The 16,222-nt window shown below is 49.1% G+C and overlaps 1 protein-coding gene across 1 annotated transcript; it reads right to left on the bottom strand.

The window, feature by feature from the left end:
- Positions 1-5,912: 5,912 nt before the first annotated feature.
- On the bottom strand, positions 5,913-15,255 carry APOD (apolipoprotein D). The gene is made up of 5 exons (XM_073358978.1): positions 15,077-15,255; positions 12,870-13,023; positions 12,110-12,231; positions 8,037-8,122; positions 5,913-6,377 (listed from the first exon to the last, which is right to left on the bottom strand). Exons 2-5 carry the CDS (start codon positions 12,990-12,992, stop codon positions 6,142-6,144), a joined length of 567 nt encoding a protein of 188 aa, XP_073215079.1. The 5' UTR covers positions 12,993-13,023; positions 15,077-15,255; the 3' UTR covers positions 5,913-6,141.
- Between the last annotated feature and the right edge of the window lie 967 nt (positions 15,256-16,222).

The raw sequence follows: 16,222 nt of genomic DNA, 5'->3' as shown, positions 1-16,222 counted from the left end.
GGGTGATCCAGTTGATAGAGTGCACTTGAACTTTCAGAAAGTCTTTGACACGGTGCCTCACCAAAGGCTCATAAGCAGTCATGAGATAAGGGGGAATGTCCTCCCATGGATCAGTAACTAGTTAAAAGACAGCAAACAAAGGGTCAGAATAAACGGTCATTTTTCACCATGGCGAGAGGTGGGATTCCTCAAGGATCTGTACTGGGCCAGTGTTGTTTAAGATATTCATAAATGATCTGGAAAAAGTGGTAAACTTTGTGGATAGTTCTCTGAAAACATTTGCTCAATGTGCAGCAGCAGTCAAAAAAGCAAATGGAATGTTAGGAACCATTCGGAAAGAGATAGATAATAAGAAAGAAAATATCAGAATGCTACTATATAAATCCATGGTACACCCACACCTTGACTACTGTGTGCAGTTCTGGTCATCCCATCTCCAGAATGATTTATTGGACTCGGAAAAAATACGGAGCAGGGCAACAAAAATGATTTGGGGGATGGAACAGTTCTCATATGAGGAAAGATTAAAAAGACTGGGATTGTTCATCTTAGAAAAGAGAGGACTAAGGGGGGGATATGGCAGAAGTTTATAAAATCATGACTGGTGTGGAGAAAGTGAATAGGGAAGTGTTATTTATCCCCTTCACATAACATATGAACCAGGGGTCTCCCAATGAAATTAACGGGTAGCAGATTTAAAACAAACATAAGGAAGTACGTCTTCATACAATGCACAGTCAACCTGTGGAACTCATTGCCAGGAGATGTTCTGAAGGAAAACAGTATAACTGGATTCAAACAAGAATTAGACAAGTTCATAAAGGATAGATTCATCAATGACTATTAGCCAAGATGGTCAGTGATGCAACCCCGTGCTCTGGGTGTCCCTAAACCTCTGACTGCCAGAAGCTGGGAATGGCCGACAGCAGATGGATCACTCGATACTTGCCCTGTTCTGTTCATTCCCTCTGAAGCATCTGGCATTGGCCCCTGTTGGAAGATGGGCTGCTGGGTTAGATGGACCATTGGTCTGACCCAGCATGGATGTTCTTATAGTGATTTTAAACAAAACTTCACTCATTGCAAGTCCCTCTCCTTCTTACCTCCAGTTTTGCATTTATAAATCATGCTTGTGGAATAGTACTGCTGGTCACACAGACACAGCCTTTTGTCCTACCACAACTGTGCTCAATCATGTGTATTATAAAATATGAAATGAGCTGGGTGCCCTCATGCTAATCCCTGCTAGCCAGACACATGTAAGGCAGCCCAGTAGGTAGGTTGTTCCCTTCAGAAAGGCCCAGGCATAGCCCCGGTGGTGACTGAGTGCGAAGGTGCTTTAGTCAGAGCTGTACTGGGAAGTTTATACAGGGTCTGCCATCACTGCACCTGCCCCCAGCCAACATTCTCCCTTTCCGCCTCTGAAAGAATTGGCAAGAACCCTTTGTTTAGTTATTTAATGTATGTTACCAAGTGACATTTCTATAGCATCTGCCATCTGAGAATGTCTGTGAACAGTGATGGATGTGGTCTCACAACTCTCCTGAGAGGTGGGTATATATTATCATCATCTCGCTTGTGTTGATGGGGAAATACGGCACAGAAAGTTTAAATCACTTTCCTAAGGTACGTAACAGAAGTGAAAGCAGAACCCAGCTCTCCTGACACCATGGCCTGGGCATCCTTTTTCTGAATAGTAGTTCTGGGCTCCAGTTTGTAAATGCAGTTGAATATGGCTCTAGACTTTGCAACAAGGACAGCTGTGGCAGTAGGAATTAGGGCTTTCCTGTGATAACAGATTAAACATGGCAGGCATCTCTGATCACTACAAGATCCCTCCCTTTGGAGACAAAGTATTTATGCAGTGCTGATTCCCTGCAGTGTTATCAGGATGCCTCAGTGCAAGAGCATGCTTTGCCATGTACTCCACACACATCAGGGATCCTCGCATAATGAGTATGTACCAGCTTAGCCAGTTGTAGCTGATTGCAAAGATGACAAAACAAAACTACTGCCAATTGCCAGCCTTGCCAAAACAAATATATGGGTTTGTTGGAATTACTGAGCTACTGAGTTAAGCTGGCACTGCCAGGACCTGGGATCACTACAAAGATTCTGACGGCTGCCAGCCTGTGTTCGCTCAAGCACACAATTACCTTGAAATCATGTCGGTTGCATTTAGTTTTGCTTTTGACAATAATGTTTTCTTGGCCTTTTCCTGTGTCTGGTTTCTGAATCTGTTGCATTCTCAGGTACTCCCTCAATGGCACCTGCATGCTATATGGAATCCTCACCCACTGCCTCGCTGCAGTCCACCCTCAGAATTTGCTACAGACCTAGTGATGCAGAGTGCTGAATGACCGGGGTTCCCACTGACTGAGTGGATGATACAGGGTGCCTTGCACGCTTGAGCACGCTCATTTGTTTCTTGACATAGGAACCAATATGTCCCATAAATATCCCATAAGCAGCTGTGCATTAGCCCCTGTTTACAGTAGTGAATAGATGGCAAACGCTGACTCCTGCTGTCTGTCTTTAACAAGGATGAAGGCTGTCACAATGCTTTTTCCAGTGCACTAGCTGGTGCTCACGTTTAATAGACAAGATTTCTGGAGACTAATTTGACCTGTATTGAATTTTCATTGACACTTCAGCCTCCCCAGAATTCAGATAACCAGGTGGGACGTTCGCGTTTTTTTTGCTCTTGTCATAGCGGTAGCTCTGTAAGTGTACACATGCTGAGCTGTAAGTGTGCACGTAACACCTGTGACACACCGTCTGCTGTAAACAGCTTCCCTGCCACACAGAGCTCCCTCCCTGCCATGAGGACCACACAGAGATAGGTGCGCTGGCTCTAGCTGATGCATTTCACAGCATGGGTGGATTGGTGGAGGTTTTGCCCAGGAGGCACCTCAGTAAACAGTAGCTGGGAGGTTGTTCTAAGCAGAGGGTTTGGCAGGAAGCCCTTTTCAGCCCCAGACAAAAGGGGTAGGTAGGAGAGGTGCAGAACAGAGAAACTCAGTGGCACAGGATGGTACTTTCCTCTCACAGCCTGACTGTCCCTGGCCTTTTCAGTTCTGCAGAAAAGGACCTAGGGGTTACAGTGGACGAGAAGCTGGATATGAGTCAGCAGTGTGCCCTTGTTACCAAGAAGGCCAATAGCATGTTGGGATGTATAAGAAGGGGCATTGCCAGCAGATCGAGGGATGTGATCGTTCCCTTCTATTCGACATTGGTGAGGCCTCATCTGGAGTACTGTGTCCAGTTTTGGGCCCCCCATGACAAGAAGGATGTGGAAAAATTGGGAAGAGTCCAGCGGAGGGCAACAAAAATAATTAGGGGACTGGAAAACATGAGTTATGAGGAGAGGCTGAGGGAACTGGGGATGTTTAGTCTACAGAAGAGAAGAGTGGGGGGGGGGGGATTTGATAGCTGCTTTCAACTACCTGAAAGGGGGTTCCAAAGAGGATGGCTCTAGACTGTTCTCAGTGGTAGCAGATGACAGAACAAGGAGTAATGGTCTGAGGTTGCAGTGGGGGAGATTTAGGTTGCATATTAGGAAAAACTTTTTTACTAGGAGGGTGGTGAAACACTGGAATGCGTTACCTAGGGAGCTGGTGGAATCCCCTTCCCTAGAAGTTTTTAAGGTCAGGCTTGACAAAGCCCTGGCTGGGATGATTTAGTTGGGGATTGGTCTTGCTCTGAGCAGGGGGTTGGACTAGATGACCTCCTGAGGTCCCTTCCAACCCTGATCTTCTATCATTCTATGATTCTTTGCATGAATGCACAGGGCTGGGAAGCTGTATGGCCTAGGGAAGCTGCATTGCTTATGCTTCCCCCCACCCCCGTACACCAGGCAGCCACACTCTGTCTCTGAGCTTCCCCATGGCCGGGCAGTATCTGGGGCCAAAGGGAATTAAACCAGATACAGGTATGTTCAAAGGCAGCTTTACTTTGAGCAGCACTGACCCAGCACGCACCTGCCCTGAGACAATTGCTCTCATTGACAACCTGCAGGCATCTTTTAAGCATCAGCCACACCTGTCTTCTCTCTGCAGCTATTGTGGAACTAACATTTGTTGTGACTGTTTCCAGGGAAATCCCGTTCACAGTAGCGGTTCCTCCTCCAGTGGCCAGGCTGCAGCAGCAGTCTGTATCACACACAGCTTGCAGAAAGTTATCTCCTTTGTGAAGACAGTGCCCTGGGACACCTAGCAAAGGTTATGACCATTATCTACTGTGTTTGGGGGCAAATAGGATGGGGATTGATCACCCTAATTTTATCCTAGGATCCAGAATGTGACCCTGGTTCCCCCTGTTCCCAGCACAGGATGGCATACAAGGGATAGCTGTTGTCTAGCAGAGTGCGCACAAGACTGGCAGCAAAGAAATGTGGGGCCTATACCTGGTATCACCACTGAGGTCACAGTGCAACCTTGGGCAAGTCACTTAGCCTCAGTGACCTCATCTGTATAAAATACCATCAAGGGGGAGAATTAGGCTTATCCCACTTCTGTAAAGTGCATCTGTAGAGGAAACACTATGTATATAATTGCAATTATTATTGACAGAAGCAGATGCTGAGGAAGCAACACTTGGAGAATGAGCCTGAACTAAACCAGCTGGAAGAGTCCAAGCCTTTTCCAAGTACCACCCCACTACATCATCAGATAGGAGATACCTGCTTCTAGCAAAAGGCTTTCTACTGTACGTCACTGTGGACTTGGCTTTGTTTCTTTTTATGGCCAAACGGAAAGGAATCTCCACCTTGGTAAATCTTTCTGCTCTCCTGGAAAACACCTTTTGCTTCCAAAGGAGACAAAGACATAGAGCTAATGAGAGCGGAGCCACATAGGAAGAGCCGGAATGGGCGGATACTGGTCAGCGGTGTGACATTACAGGGAGAGGCAGAGTCTGCGTTCTGGGGAAGGACTATGCACCCCCAATTCCCCATGTCTGAAGGAAAAAGTCTATGCAGCTGTACCGCAGGTATGTTGGTTTCATTTGTAAGGAGCTGTATTGTTACTACGTATACAGAGTCATCTTGACTCCTGAATATCTGTCAGGGGAAAAGGTGATGTCCCGGCTATATCCCAATGAATAAAAAAGCAGCAAGCAGGATGTGAATGAAAGCCTTCCATTGACAGAGTATTTAGATGAAATCCTTGAAGTACAATACACTTACAAGGCAGGGTTAGAGCTCCATTTGCCTGTCACTTGGTCAGCCTCTAGCAGCGGGAAGATGTTCTTTCTCTCCCTGCTTGTTTACAGATCTCAGAAGCCGAGAGCAGTTTAGGTTAGGACACAGAATAGACGCTGCTCCCTTCTCCCCTTACAAAACTGCTTCCATCATAGTTACAGAAAGGAGAGGGCACATTCTCAGACGGGGGTATGGGCGACTGGTGCAGACACTCTGGGATGTATTTAGCAATCTGAGATTTGGACATACAAGGCCTGACCCAAAGACCAGTGAAATCACTGAAGAGTTCTGTGGCCTTCATAGCAGCTTATGTCCATGCTGGCGAAGCCATTACATTCCTCAAGTAAAAATAAACATCTCTCACCATAGAGCTGCCAGCGTAAACAATGGACAAAAGTTCTCTCTGTAGAGAATCTTGGCTCCCAAATTCTGGCCTCCCTACAGAATCCCTCTTATGTCAATAGGATGCTGTTAGAGAGACGATAGTGATGATGTCGCTGATTGAGCCGTGTGCTGATAACAGGCCTACCAGACATCAAGACAAATGCGAAGAACCAAGCCTGCCAGATGCCATGAGAACAGTTTTCCCCAGGGGACATTTGTATGCTACAGCCTACATCCTCCTGCATCCATTCCTGAGAACTTGTATTGGCCACAGAACTTCAGAATCGGCACTCAAAGCCTATTTAACTCTGAAAGAACAGTAAGGATGGAAAGGGTTTTGGTATAATTTACTCAGGCTTCTCAAAGTACATGAGAGAGGTTACACAGGCAGAGTACCAATGCTACGTAGCTGCTATCACACGTAGACATTACAGTCAGGGTTTACAAGCTACCATTAGCAAAAGAGTTTGTTATTCTAAATTAAGAGGTTTTAACCAACACTAAGAAAGCAACAGAGTTCATAACTATCCTGGACTTGTTCTTCTAAACAGTGGGATCTACATCTCAGGAGGACAATTAATTTGATCAGTTGGCCTCATTTTCTCAGTGTCAATCTTGTAGGAACGGAGAAGGTTCTTCAGGCGTTCCACAGTTTCTGGCTGCAGCTGGGGAGTTCTTGACAGAATCCAGGCATATTCAACGTGGAAGAGCCAGATAAAAGTAGTGCAGGAATACACCATGGAGTAGTTTTCATAGTCAGTGGAGAGTACCCAGTAAGGGCTAGAGGGCATGACTAGAAAAACAGCAGGGGCATCATTAGAAAATATGATTAACCAACATTTGATTTTCCTTGGTGTATGTTAAGCAGTTAGAGGAGTTACGGTAAGTCAGGACTCCTGGGTTCTTTTCCCAGTTTTGCTACTGACTTGCTGTGTGACCTATGAAAGGGCAGGAAGTTATTATGTAGAGCTTTCATGTTACACCTGATAGATTCAAGAAAGCCAATAGAATTTTGAACTAAAGACTCATTACTAGTTATGCTGGATGTGTAATACAGCCTAGTGCCAACAGCTAATCCACAGTTAAAAACCAAACCCCCACCACACGCTGGAATGAAGGGGAGTTTGGTGCACATGAGAACAGACATCAGGGGGTACCGGTCATGTTGGTAGGCCCAGAGATGACTCCACCACACCTCACACCTGGTGTCTGCCCCTGCCCCCTTAGAGTCACTGGGTCAGACCTGCAGCTAAAGCCAAATAGTGTAATTCCCTTTTCCTGTTTTTATTTCATGATGTTCAGCCAAAGACATGCGGGGGGCGACACGGGGGGAGGGGTCAAGTGCCCCCCCCCCGATTGGCCACCGGGAGGGCGGGAGAGGGGCTCTGTCCTCCCACTGCGCCTGTCCCCCAGCAGACTCTGCCCCTGGCAGTCAGGCCCAGGGGGAGCGGACAGGGTGGGACCAGACACTTCTCATGCCACCAGCCATTCTGGGTCACCGCTCCATGCAGCGCAGCAGCTGCCTGAGAAAGCCTGGCTGGGGAGGCAGTGGCAGGCTGCCCCCCACCCAGGCCCGGCTGCCAGGGAAGCCAGAGCCCCCTCTACATAGGGTACAGTAGCACCATTTATTCATTGAGGATCTGGCTGACACGCCTAATTCTGCTCTCCGTTAGAAGAGACTGGTCTAAATTTAGATTGTTGACTTAAATGGAGTTCGAGTTAGGTCAGGTTGACATCAGTCTGATGGAGGGAACTTGGTCCAGCCTGACGTACTCGTGAGAACACAGGTTACAGGGTTCATCCCTTGATCCAGACCTGATTCTCCACTGCCTTGTACCAAGGAAAATGGTAGCACGTTTCACTCCCCCAGTGTGCGAGTGACATCGTGCATGGTAGCGCAGAACTAGCCCTTCCCTGGATTACTTTTTGTGAATAAGAATAGTCTCCTTCCCCACTCCACGCACACAGGAGACATCAGAGCAGCCATCAAACCTCTAACAAGGCAGCAGGAAGGTGTGAGGAACAAATGTAAAGGTGGACAAAGGGAATACTTTCTGAAACAATATTGTGCACAAGGAGAAACGGGCATGTAACAACGATGGTAGAAGCCTTGATGGCATGATAACAAGTGAAAGAAAAGAAAAAAGCCACATAATTAAATTAAAATAAAATCATTGTCCAACTTCCTAGTTGCCACAGAAACATTTATCCTGAACCGTTTCTCATCTGGGGGCCTTACCACTGGGCCTGCTTTCCTCTCACTTGAACTAGTTTTACACCTATGGGATTCCACTGATCTATACCAGTGTGCAAACAGAATCAGGACCCAGCTCTGGGCAGAATTCATGGTGCTACTGAAGCCAATAGCAAGACCCTAGGAGCAGGATTTGGCCCAGTGCAGGGAATGTCTTTAAACTTCTTCCAGGATGAGCCTTTAAACAAACACACTTACACCAGTAAAAGCTGACACCCAGCTTGGCCAGCTCATCGTCTGCCTGGACAGCCTCCCCCTCGATTTGATTAATTCTGCCGTCAGAGCTAAGGGGAGAACAAGAGGTTTGGAAATTAATGGGACAGGTTTGCAATCACATTTAAACAGTTATTTCCAGTAACTCACTCTCTTGAGGTGGTAATCTACATATAGTCGGTTAAAATCCAAAGTAAAACCCCACATAACGTGTGTTCCAGTTAACAGCAGCTTCCCAATAGGCACAGAATCAACTTTTAGATGACATGTTTCGATTTCCAGTAACAGCACACTCTAGATGTCATGCCATGCAGAGCAATCTAGATGGCAATATAGGAACGTCGGGATTGCCATACAGGATCAGAGCTGGGGGCCACTTAGCCCAGAACAACCAACTGCCTCTCTGGTGTATTTTCCTGCTTTGTATGTTGCTGAACTGAACAGCTTGTGTCAGCAGAATGTCAGTGTGTGTTTTGCAACTATAAACCCATGGTATAGTGTATGTACAGTCTATTAATATAAAGAAATTAAAAAATCCCCAAATTGTCATGTAGGAGACGAAGAGAGAAAAAACCCAAGCAAGTGACAGATGTTTGTCATGTAGCTTACTACACTGCTGGAAAGCTCTCAGACATGACAGTGATGAGGATAAGATTGAGGAGATAACTCCTCGGGGCAGAGACTGCCCTTTTTTCTCCGTTTGTACAGTGGCTAGCACAGTGGACCCTGATCCATCACAATGCAAATAATAGAAGCATAGAATATCAGGGTTGGAAGGGACCTCAGGAGGTCGTCTAGTCCAACCCCCTGCTCAAAGCAGGACCAACCCCCAACTAAATCATCCCAGCCAGGGCTTTGTCAAGCCTGACCTTAAAATAATAATAATAATAGGAAGGAGGGGAAGGAAGGGGAAGTGTGACTTGTTTGGCACTCCGTCCTATTGCATAGCCCTGCATGTGCTCACATGGTGCAGGGAATGTTTAAGAGACATCATTTCCTATTCACTTCTCCTTTCTCTCTGAAATTGAGATCCCAACCCCTGAGCAGGCCAAGATCTGCTTAAAATTCAGAAATTGTCATTGTTCTTTCCACGATGCTTCAGTTTTCCCTGTCCTGGTTTCCTTACAAAGTTAACTCATAATAAAATAGCCCCCAGGGCCTGATTCTCCACCATCTGTGGACCAATTCTCTACTTTCCTGTGCTTTGGGTGGAGACTTATACCTGTGCAAAAAGGGTATAAAAAGCTAAGTGTCTGGAGCATTCGGATTTGATAGCACTTCACGCTCACTTTGCATGGGTGAAAGAGGTGCAGCACAAGGACACCAGCTCTCCTCTCACTCACACTGGTGTGAATATGGAGTAACAGGCAGCGTCCACTGGCTCCCTTGACGCCTTTGAGGAGCAGTGGGCACTGTCCGGGGTTCTCTGCTCGGTGTCCCCGTCAGGCTCCCTTCTTTTAACCCTTTGACCGCACTCCTGTCCCTGTTATTTCATTAGTTGTCCCCCAGAATCATTTGGTTTCCAGGTCCTGTGGATCCTCCCCTTAGGCTGGGGTGGGGGTGGGGGGTCCTATAGCAGTGGGCGGGCTTCCGCCCACCCACTTCCCGGAACCCAATAGGTACAGGAGGGAGGGTCAGTCCGCTTAGGCTGCCCTGCTGGCTGGAGCCCTCCCTCTTCTCTGGCTGCCCTGCTGGCTGGAGCTCCTTCTCCCTCCCTTGAGCTGCTGCTGTTGCCGGCTGGAGTGCTCCTTCCCTGGACTGCTGCTGACACCGCTGTTGAGAAAAAAAAAAACAAAAAAACACACACCACTGAATGGAGAGGCGGGGCGCAAGGTCAGTGTAAGCGACAGGAGAATCAGGGCAAGTCTACGTGACAAACTTAAGTCATGTCGACATACAGCCAACATAGTAATTACATTGGTTTCAGCTGCTGGGGCTGACAGCCAGAACAGACCGATGGAAGTGCTGACACTGCGTTGACCTAACTACATCGACCGAAGCGCAACACCTCTCGCGGCGGTGGAGTTATTAGCTTGGTGCAGTGGGCGACTTGCATCGGCCGGAGCAAAACTGTAGTGAGTAGACACTGACAGAGCGAGGTTGATGTAACCGCCACACACACAATGCCAGGCAGTGGGGATCAGGCCTCTGCTGTTAAAGGGTAGGAGATGCTGACATCCCTCCTCCGACTCCCACAGAACTTGCCCAGCGTCCAGCAATCGTATCACATGTTCACACCTGTCTAATTGCCCGTGTCCTACGTAGATTAAAGCATATTATTCCCCTTGCTTATTACATGTCCCAGTTTAATAAAGTAAGATTTGTTTAATTACAGACTCTGAACTATCGTCCCAACACCTCCACTCAACAGCAAAAACCCCTATAACAAGAACTGCCCACTTTTGGGGACTGGCAAGGGAGAGGTCACATGGTCTGAAGAAATGAGCATGGGATTACGAGACAAGAGATCCTGAGCTCTATTCCCTATTCCACTGATTCTGTGGCCTTGGGCAAGTCATTGTACCTCTTTGCCTCAGTTTCCCCCATCAGTAAAAAGGAGAAAGTTACAATACTTGCCCACCTGCTTCCTGGGGCCATCGTGAGAATTAGTTTGTTAGTACCAGTACAGTGCTTTGAACATACAAAATGGTAGAAAATGACAAGTATTATCTGTTATGGTTGCTGCCTTGCCCCACCAAGAGCAGAGAGATTGGAAGGGGCTGAAGTGTGTGTGAGCGCTGAGAATGTATGGGTCTATGCAAACAGCAAAAAACATCCCTGGCTCCTTCTCGTGGCAGCCTCCTCCATCTGCCATTGCATTCAGGGCTGTATGCACAGGAGGGCTGGTGTTCTTTACCTCGAACAGCTCGAGTTATTCTGGAGCTCTCAGGATCCTGAACAGAGTGAAATCATTACACAGACCGTCAGTCATATTACAACCTCCCCCATCTCTTGCAGTTTAATATGGACTCAATGAATTACCCTGCTGTTTGTCAGGCCCTTCTTTGGCAAAGAAGGAGAGGAGACAGTGCTAAGCAGATACAGAGGAAAATGGGCACAAAGGCAAACGGGCACTGCTCATCTGCCAATCACAAAGAATGGACTGAAATGTTGTTATGTGCAGTAGAACAAAGCCACCATGTCATGCCAGGGAATGCAAAGAACCTTTCATTCATTCACTCACAACAGCCTCCTGTGAAAGCTGAGACTATCTGACAGCACTATAGAAAAAACACCCGGACCAGTCCCTGCAAAAATTCAGAAGAGCTCTGGGCTTGCAAATCACAAGTAAAATACCACAAACAATCTATTTACAATGCTCATTGGTTTACGTGGGTAGCTATTTCTGGCACACATTACACAGCAGGTACTACCAGAGCTAAGTGAATACTGCAAAAACAGACTTACAAATACTTGCTTCACTGAAAATGGCCAATATACTTGGATTGGGTTTGTGGCCTCTTAACTGGTATTTTGGTGGCATCCGCCCGTGAGCAAGGGGCCAGCACTGGGCCCAGGCGCCTGTTCAGCACCAAGCGGTGCAAGGGCCTCGTGCTGCCTCTGCCCAGGGATGAACGTCACCCTGAGACTAGTAAAGTCACATCAGGTTCAGGCCAGCGAGGGCTGCAGGACAGCACGTAATACTCAGCACATGCTCTTTTACCAGTGGCTGTACGCACTGATGTATTTCCTATTCGCGGGTCAGGCTTGCAGTGCGACAAGACATGCCGGTGCTCAAAGGGTACAGCGCAGAGACCAGAGACCCAAGCTAAAGCACAAGGAGAGGGATGAAGTGCGGCTGGGCCATGCATTATCTCTGACAACAGATCTCTGGCTTGTCCTGCCAGCTGAGTTACTGAAACCATGAGGTGAGCATCCCCTCTGCATTGCATGGTGCCCTCTGGAAGTGAGATGAGGCTGCGTTGGCAGATATGGAGAAAGACAATATCAGCCAGTTAGTGTAATTTAAGAGATTCTCTCTGCTCAGCGGCAAGAAAACTCAAGGCTCACTGGGATCCTGCTGCAGCAAGGATACAAGCTTGGAAAAAGGTACTTACAGGAGCTCTTGATTTACCACTTTAATCTTCCCATTTTCCTTCAGTGAGTAATTGGCTTGGATGCAGATTCCCTTCTCAAAGCTTGCAGGCAGCTTTTCGATTTCATACCATTTCCCAACATACTGAAAAAAGAAAACCCAGAACAAGCCTTGTTAGTGTCCTCAGATTCACAGGGATTCAATGGATGTGATCAACAGGCTACAGGGCAGTCTAGTTCCTTCATTAACATTGTCCTTATTCTGCTCAGTTCAAAGAAACTTTTCTACGTTTGTGTGAGAATAACCACATTGGTCCACAGAAGGGACTAAACTGGCAACCTTTAGAATTAAATGCATGTATCCCTACAACTTGAGCTAGAAAGCCAGGCTCTGTAGGCAGGAGAGGCTGTACCAGTATGGCCTAATGGACAGAGCGCCGGACTGGGATTCAGGACACATGGGTTCTCTACCACTAGCCTGCTGTAGGACCATGGGCAAGTCAATGTACCTTTGTGCCTCAGTTTCCCCGTTTGTAAAATGGGGATATGGTACGTACCTCCTTTGTAAATCGCTTTGAGACCTATGGATGAAAAGCACTGTCACAGAGCGAAGGGTGTCACTATTAGACTCACGTCCTCTGTGGAGTGGGCACAAGGGAAGGCATAGCACATGGAGCGCAAAATCTGCTCCACTGTTCAGCCACCCTGGCAGGCTGGCTGATCTTTACACACCCTCTTTGCCTTAATTGCTTTGAGCCAGCAGGATTTTAGAGTTCTTCACACCTTGGTAACATCAAAGTTCTCCTGGACTGGTGGATCCGGACACGGTCCCCAGCTGAACGTTTGCCCCTCGGTGATGTGGAGGAGACTGAACAGAACTGAAAGCAGCGCCAAAGTCCCTGGCATGGTCACTTGTGGATGCAAATGGGAACCGGACCTAAAAAGAAATAAAACGTAGAATGCCTGGCCTCCCGGAGGAGCAAATCTGTGCACGGGGTGACACGATGACAAACAGAGCGTTAGCGACAGGATGAGGTTAAAACCACAGTCAGAGGAAAAGGAGTGGAAGGACGGAAACCACCAGCACTCCGCTGCGAAGGCAGTCTTAAAATGGCCAATAGCCCAGTGCCTACCTCGAGCATGGCCAAGCCCATCCCCAATGCTTCCTGGTGAAGCAAACTGCCACGCCTGCGTCTGCATATGGTGAGGAGAGCAACAGCAACCTGGAAACAACGGTTTGTAGGCACTGCACAGCCCTGACCGGCAGTGAGATCCAGGGGCGCTGAGGGCATTCAGCACCTCCCAGGCTTGCGCTTTAAGGCTAGTGCTGGGGTTCTTAGGACAAATAATTTGGTGGCCACAGAGTACGGCCACCAACTCTTGCTGGTGGCTGCTCTCACGCTTTTTCCTAAAATACTTAATTAGCGTTAGGAAAAACCAATAAATATGCACATATACATGTCCAAATCGTAATTTATTTATTGCTAGCTAGTAAGTCTGTTGTGAAAAGTGATATTAACTAACATACAGGTATCACTTTTCACAGCAGACTTACTCAGCCCTGGCAAGTTTGGGGACAAAACAAGCCCTGGATGGGGGATCGGGGGAGGCAGCTGGGGCCAGGAAGACAGCGGGGGGCCGGGCCCAAAGCTCCATGGCCAGAGGACAGAGCCCAAAGCCATGCACCTGGAGCCTGCCGCCCCGCAGCTGGATCCCAAGACTGAAGCCTGAAGCCCTGCTCCAGATCCAGAGCCTGTCACCCACCACCCCAGGGCCTGAGTCCCACGGCCCCTGGGAAGGTGGGGAAACCATGGCTGCCTGCTCCTCCACCGTTGTGCCCCAGGTGTATCCAGAGGGGGGCAGGGCTCAACCCCGATGGTGGCCCCAGCTATCAACAAACACCAAGGCAGTGCATCCGGGAGCACCAGGGAGGGGGGCTGCTACTTTGGCACCTCAATCTCAGTCCGGGAAGCTGTGGCCACAAGAAAAGCCCCTGGTAGCCACACGCGGCCATGGTGGCCACATTTGAGAAACGCTGGGCTAGTGCCCTGATCCAAGGGGAAGCTGCATCAGTACTTTGTGTAAAACGCTGACCGGCGGTTAGAGAAGAAACCCCACCACCACCTGCTCCCAGGGAGCGTCAGTGAATGACTTTGAGGGGCTGTAATGAATGGCCCCATCCTGAGGGTGGGTCTGTAAACAGGCAGGGGGCTTTGGCTTTGCTGCCTGCGGCTGGGGCTCTCTGGGACAGAAGCAAGCAGACAGGAGAGCTAGTGAAAGAGACAGAGCAGTGGGCTCCATGGGTGAATGCAGCCCACCCTTTAGTGCCACCTTTCCTGGTGTTTCCCTCCTGGTGGCTCTCGCTCTCCCCTTGCTGGGCGGCACCCAAAGGAGCTCTGGTGTATTTCTCTTTTCTCCCTTTCAAAGCTGAGCACCTCCACCAGGCATTAGAGGGTGTGCAACTCACTGGCAACAATACGAGGGAAAATCTTCAACCCTAGACCCCCTACCCCTGACAGGCAGACAGCCCTTAACCTTTCCTGGCTGTCCCAGCACACTTCCAAAACATACATTAAAAATAAATCCAATCAAAGCATTTTTGGCTTGCGGGCAGGGGCACGAATACAGCCATTAAACCAAACTGTAAACCCTGTATATGACTGAAACCACTTCAAGGCAGCAGGGTGGTGCCCCCTGCAGCACCCCTCGTTCCAGCACTTACGATTTCTTCTGGACAAGATCGGGAGTTGCTGAGTGCTGCAAAAAGCAGCAAGAAATATCCCTGGCGAATGAAGGTGAGTCCTGCTAAGGATTAATAATAAAAAATATCGGGATGGGGTGGGGCAGGGGTGCTAAGAAAACAGTCCCTTATTTTTGAAATACAGTGTCAGCACCCCTGTCTACAAGGAATACGACAACCACAGGGCACAAGAAAGCAGCTCCCATTTTATACTGACATGCACCTTCAATCAATTAATTTGGCAACATACCTTTGCTGAGAAGGAGAAGCAAAGTGCTGTTGATAGAGGCCCGGGTTATGAGGAACAGCTGTCTAGCGAGTTGCCCTCACTTATTTTATAAGTGTGCTGGGGTCATCATTCCTTAACGCTGGCACAAGCCACACCCTGATCCCTGACACGCTTGTTTTTTTGGAATGCAGCTCGGATGGCTTAAATCTGCACCCGATGCAAAACTGCAGAGACTTTCTGTCTTTCAGCCACTCCCCGAAGGGAGACAAGGGAAGACGTGTTTCTGGGCAGAGCACTTGCAGCCGCAGCGGTACTTTGCAGCTGCGAGCGACTGCGTGGCAAGGGGCTGTCAGCACTATTGAAACAGCCAGTTTTAAAAGGGTGACTTTAAATGTCGCTCTCACTGGAGGAACTGCTCCCAGCCCCGCTGGGGACTGGAGATCGGGGCCAGCTTGCGATCTCAGTTACGCCAGAGAAGGCCAGTGCAGTTGCTCTGGATTTATGCTGGAGTAACTGGCTGATGATGTGCTGAGACCACTGCCAGTCATGCTGACCGATCATTGTATCACCATTTCTTTGTGCACCTCGTCTGTCTCCATCTATCGTCCCATGTCCTAGGCCAGGGGTGGGCAAACTATGGCTCGCGGGCCGGATCTGGCCCCTCAGGGCTTTGGATCCGGCCCACGGGATTGCCAGCCCCATGGCGCTGCAGGCCCCACGCCGCTCCCAGAAGCGGCCGGCACCATGTCCCTGCGGCCCCTAGGGAAGGGGTGGGAGGCAGAGGGCTCCGTGCCCTGCCCTCGCCTGCAGGCACCGCCCCTGCACCTCCATTTGCCTGGAACAGGGAACCGTGGACAATGGGAACTTCAGGGGAGGTACCTGGAGGCGAGGGCAGCGCGTGGAGCCGTCTGCCCCGCCATCCTCCAGGGACCACGGACATGGCGCCAGCTGCTTCTGGGAGCAGCGCACGGCCAGGGCAGGCAGGGAGCCTGCCTTAGCCCCTCTGCGTGCCGCTGTCACCCCAGAGCTGCTCCAGGCAAGCAGCGCCGGGCCGGAGCCCTCACCCCGAACCTCTCCTGCACCCCACCCCCTGCCCTGAGCCTTGCCGCACCCACACCCTTCCTGCACCCCAACCCTCTGCCCTGAGCCTCCTGACGCACTCCTCCT

The sequence above is a fragment of the Lepidochelys kempii genome, chromosome 9 (assembly GCF_965140265.1).
Source record: "Lepidochelys kempii isolate rLepKem1 chromosome 9, rLepKem1.hap2, whole genome shotgun sequence".
Classification (NCBI taxonomy): Eukaryota; Metazoa; Chordata; order Testudines; family Cheloniidae; genus Lepidochelys; species Lepidochelys kempii.
The sequence above is the reverse complement of the archived record's forward strand: the minus strand, read 5'-3'. Positions and strand labels throughout refer to the sequence as shown.

What these genes read in the sequence shown, in the direction of transcription:
- APOD (XM_073358978.1), bottom strand. Translation starts at nt 12,992, where the DNA reads ATGCCAGGGACTTTGGCGCTGCTTTCAGTTCTGTTCAGTCTCCTCCAC. An exon ending in AGAACTTTGATGTTACCAAG is followed by an intron (nt 12,232 to 12,869) that starts GTGTGAAGAACT and finishes TTCTTTTTTCAG; the next exon opens with TATGTTGGGAAATGGTATGA. An exon ending in GTGGTAAATCAAGAGCTCCT is followed by an intron (nt 8,123 to 12,109) that starts GTAAGTACCTTT and finishes TTCTCCCCTTAG; the next exon opens with CTCTGACGGCAGAATTAATC.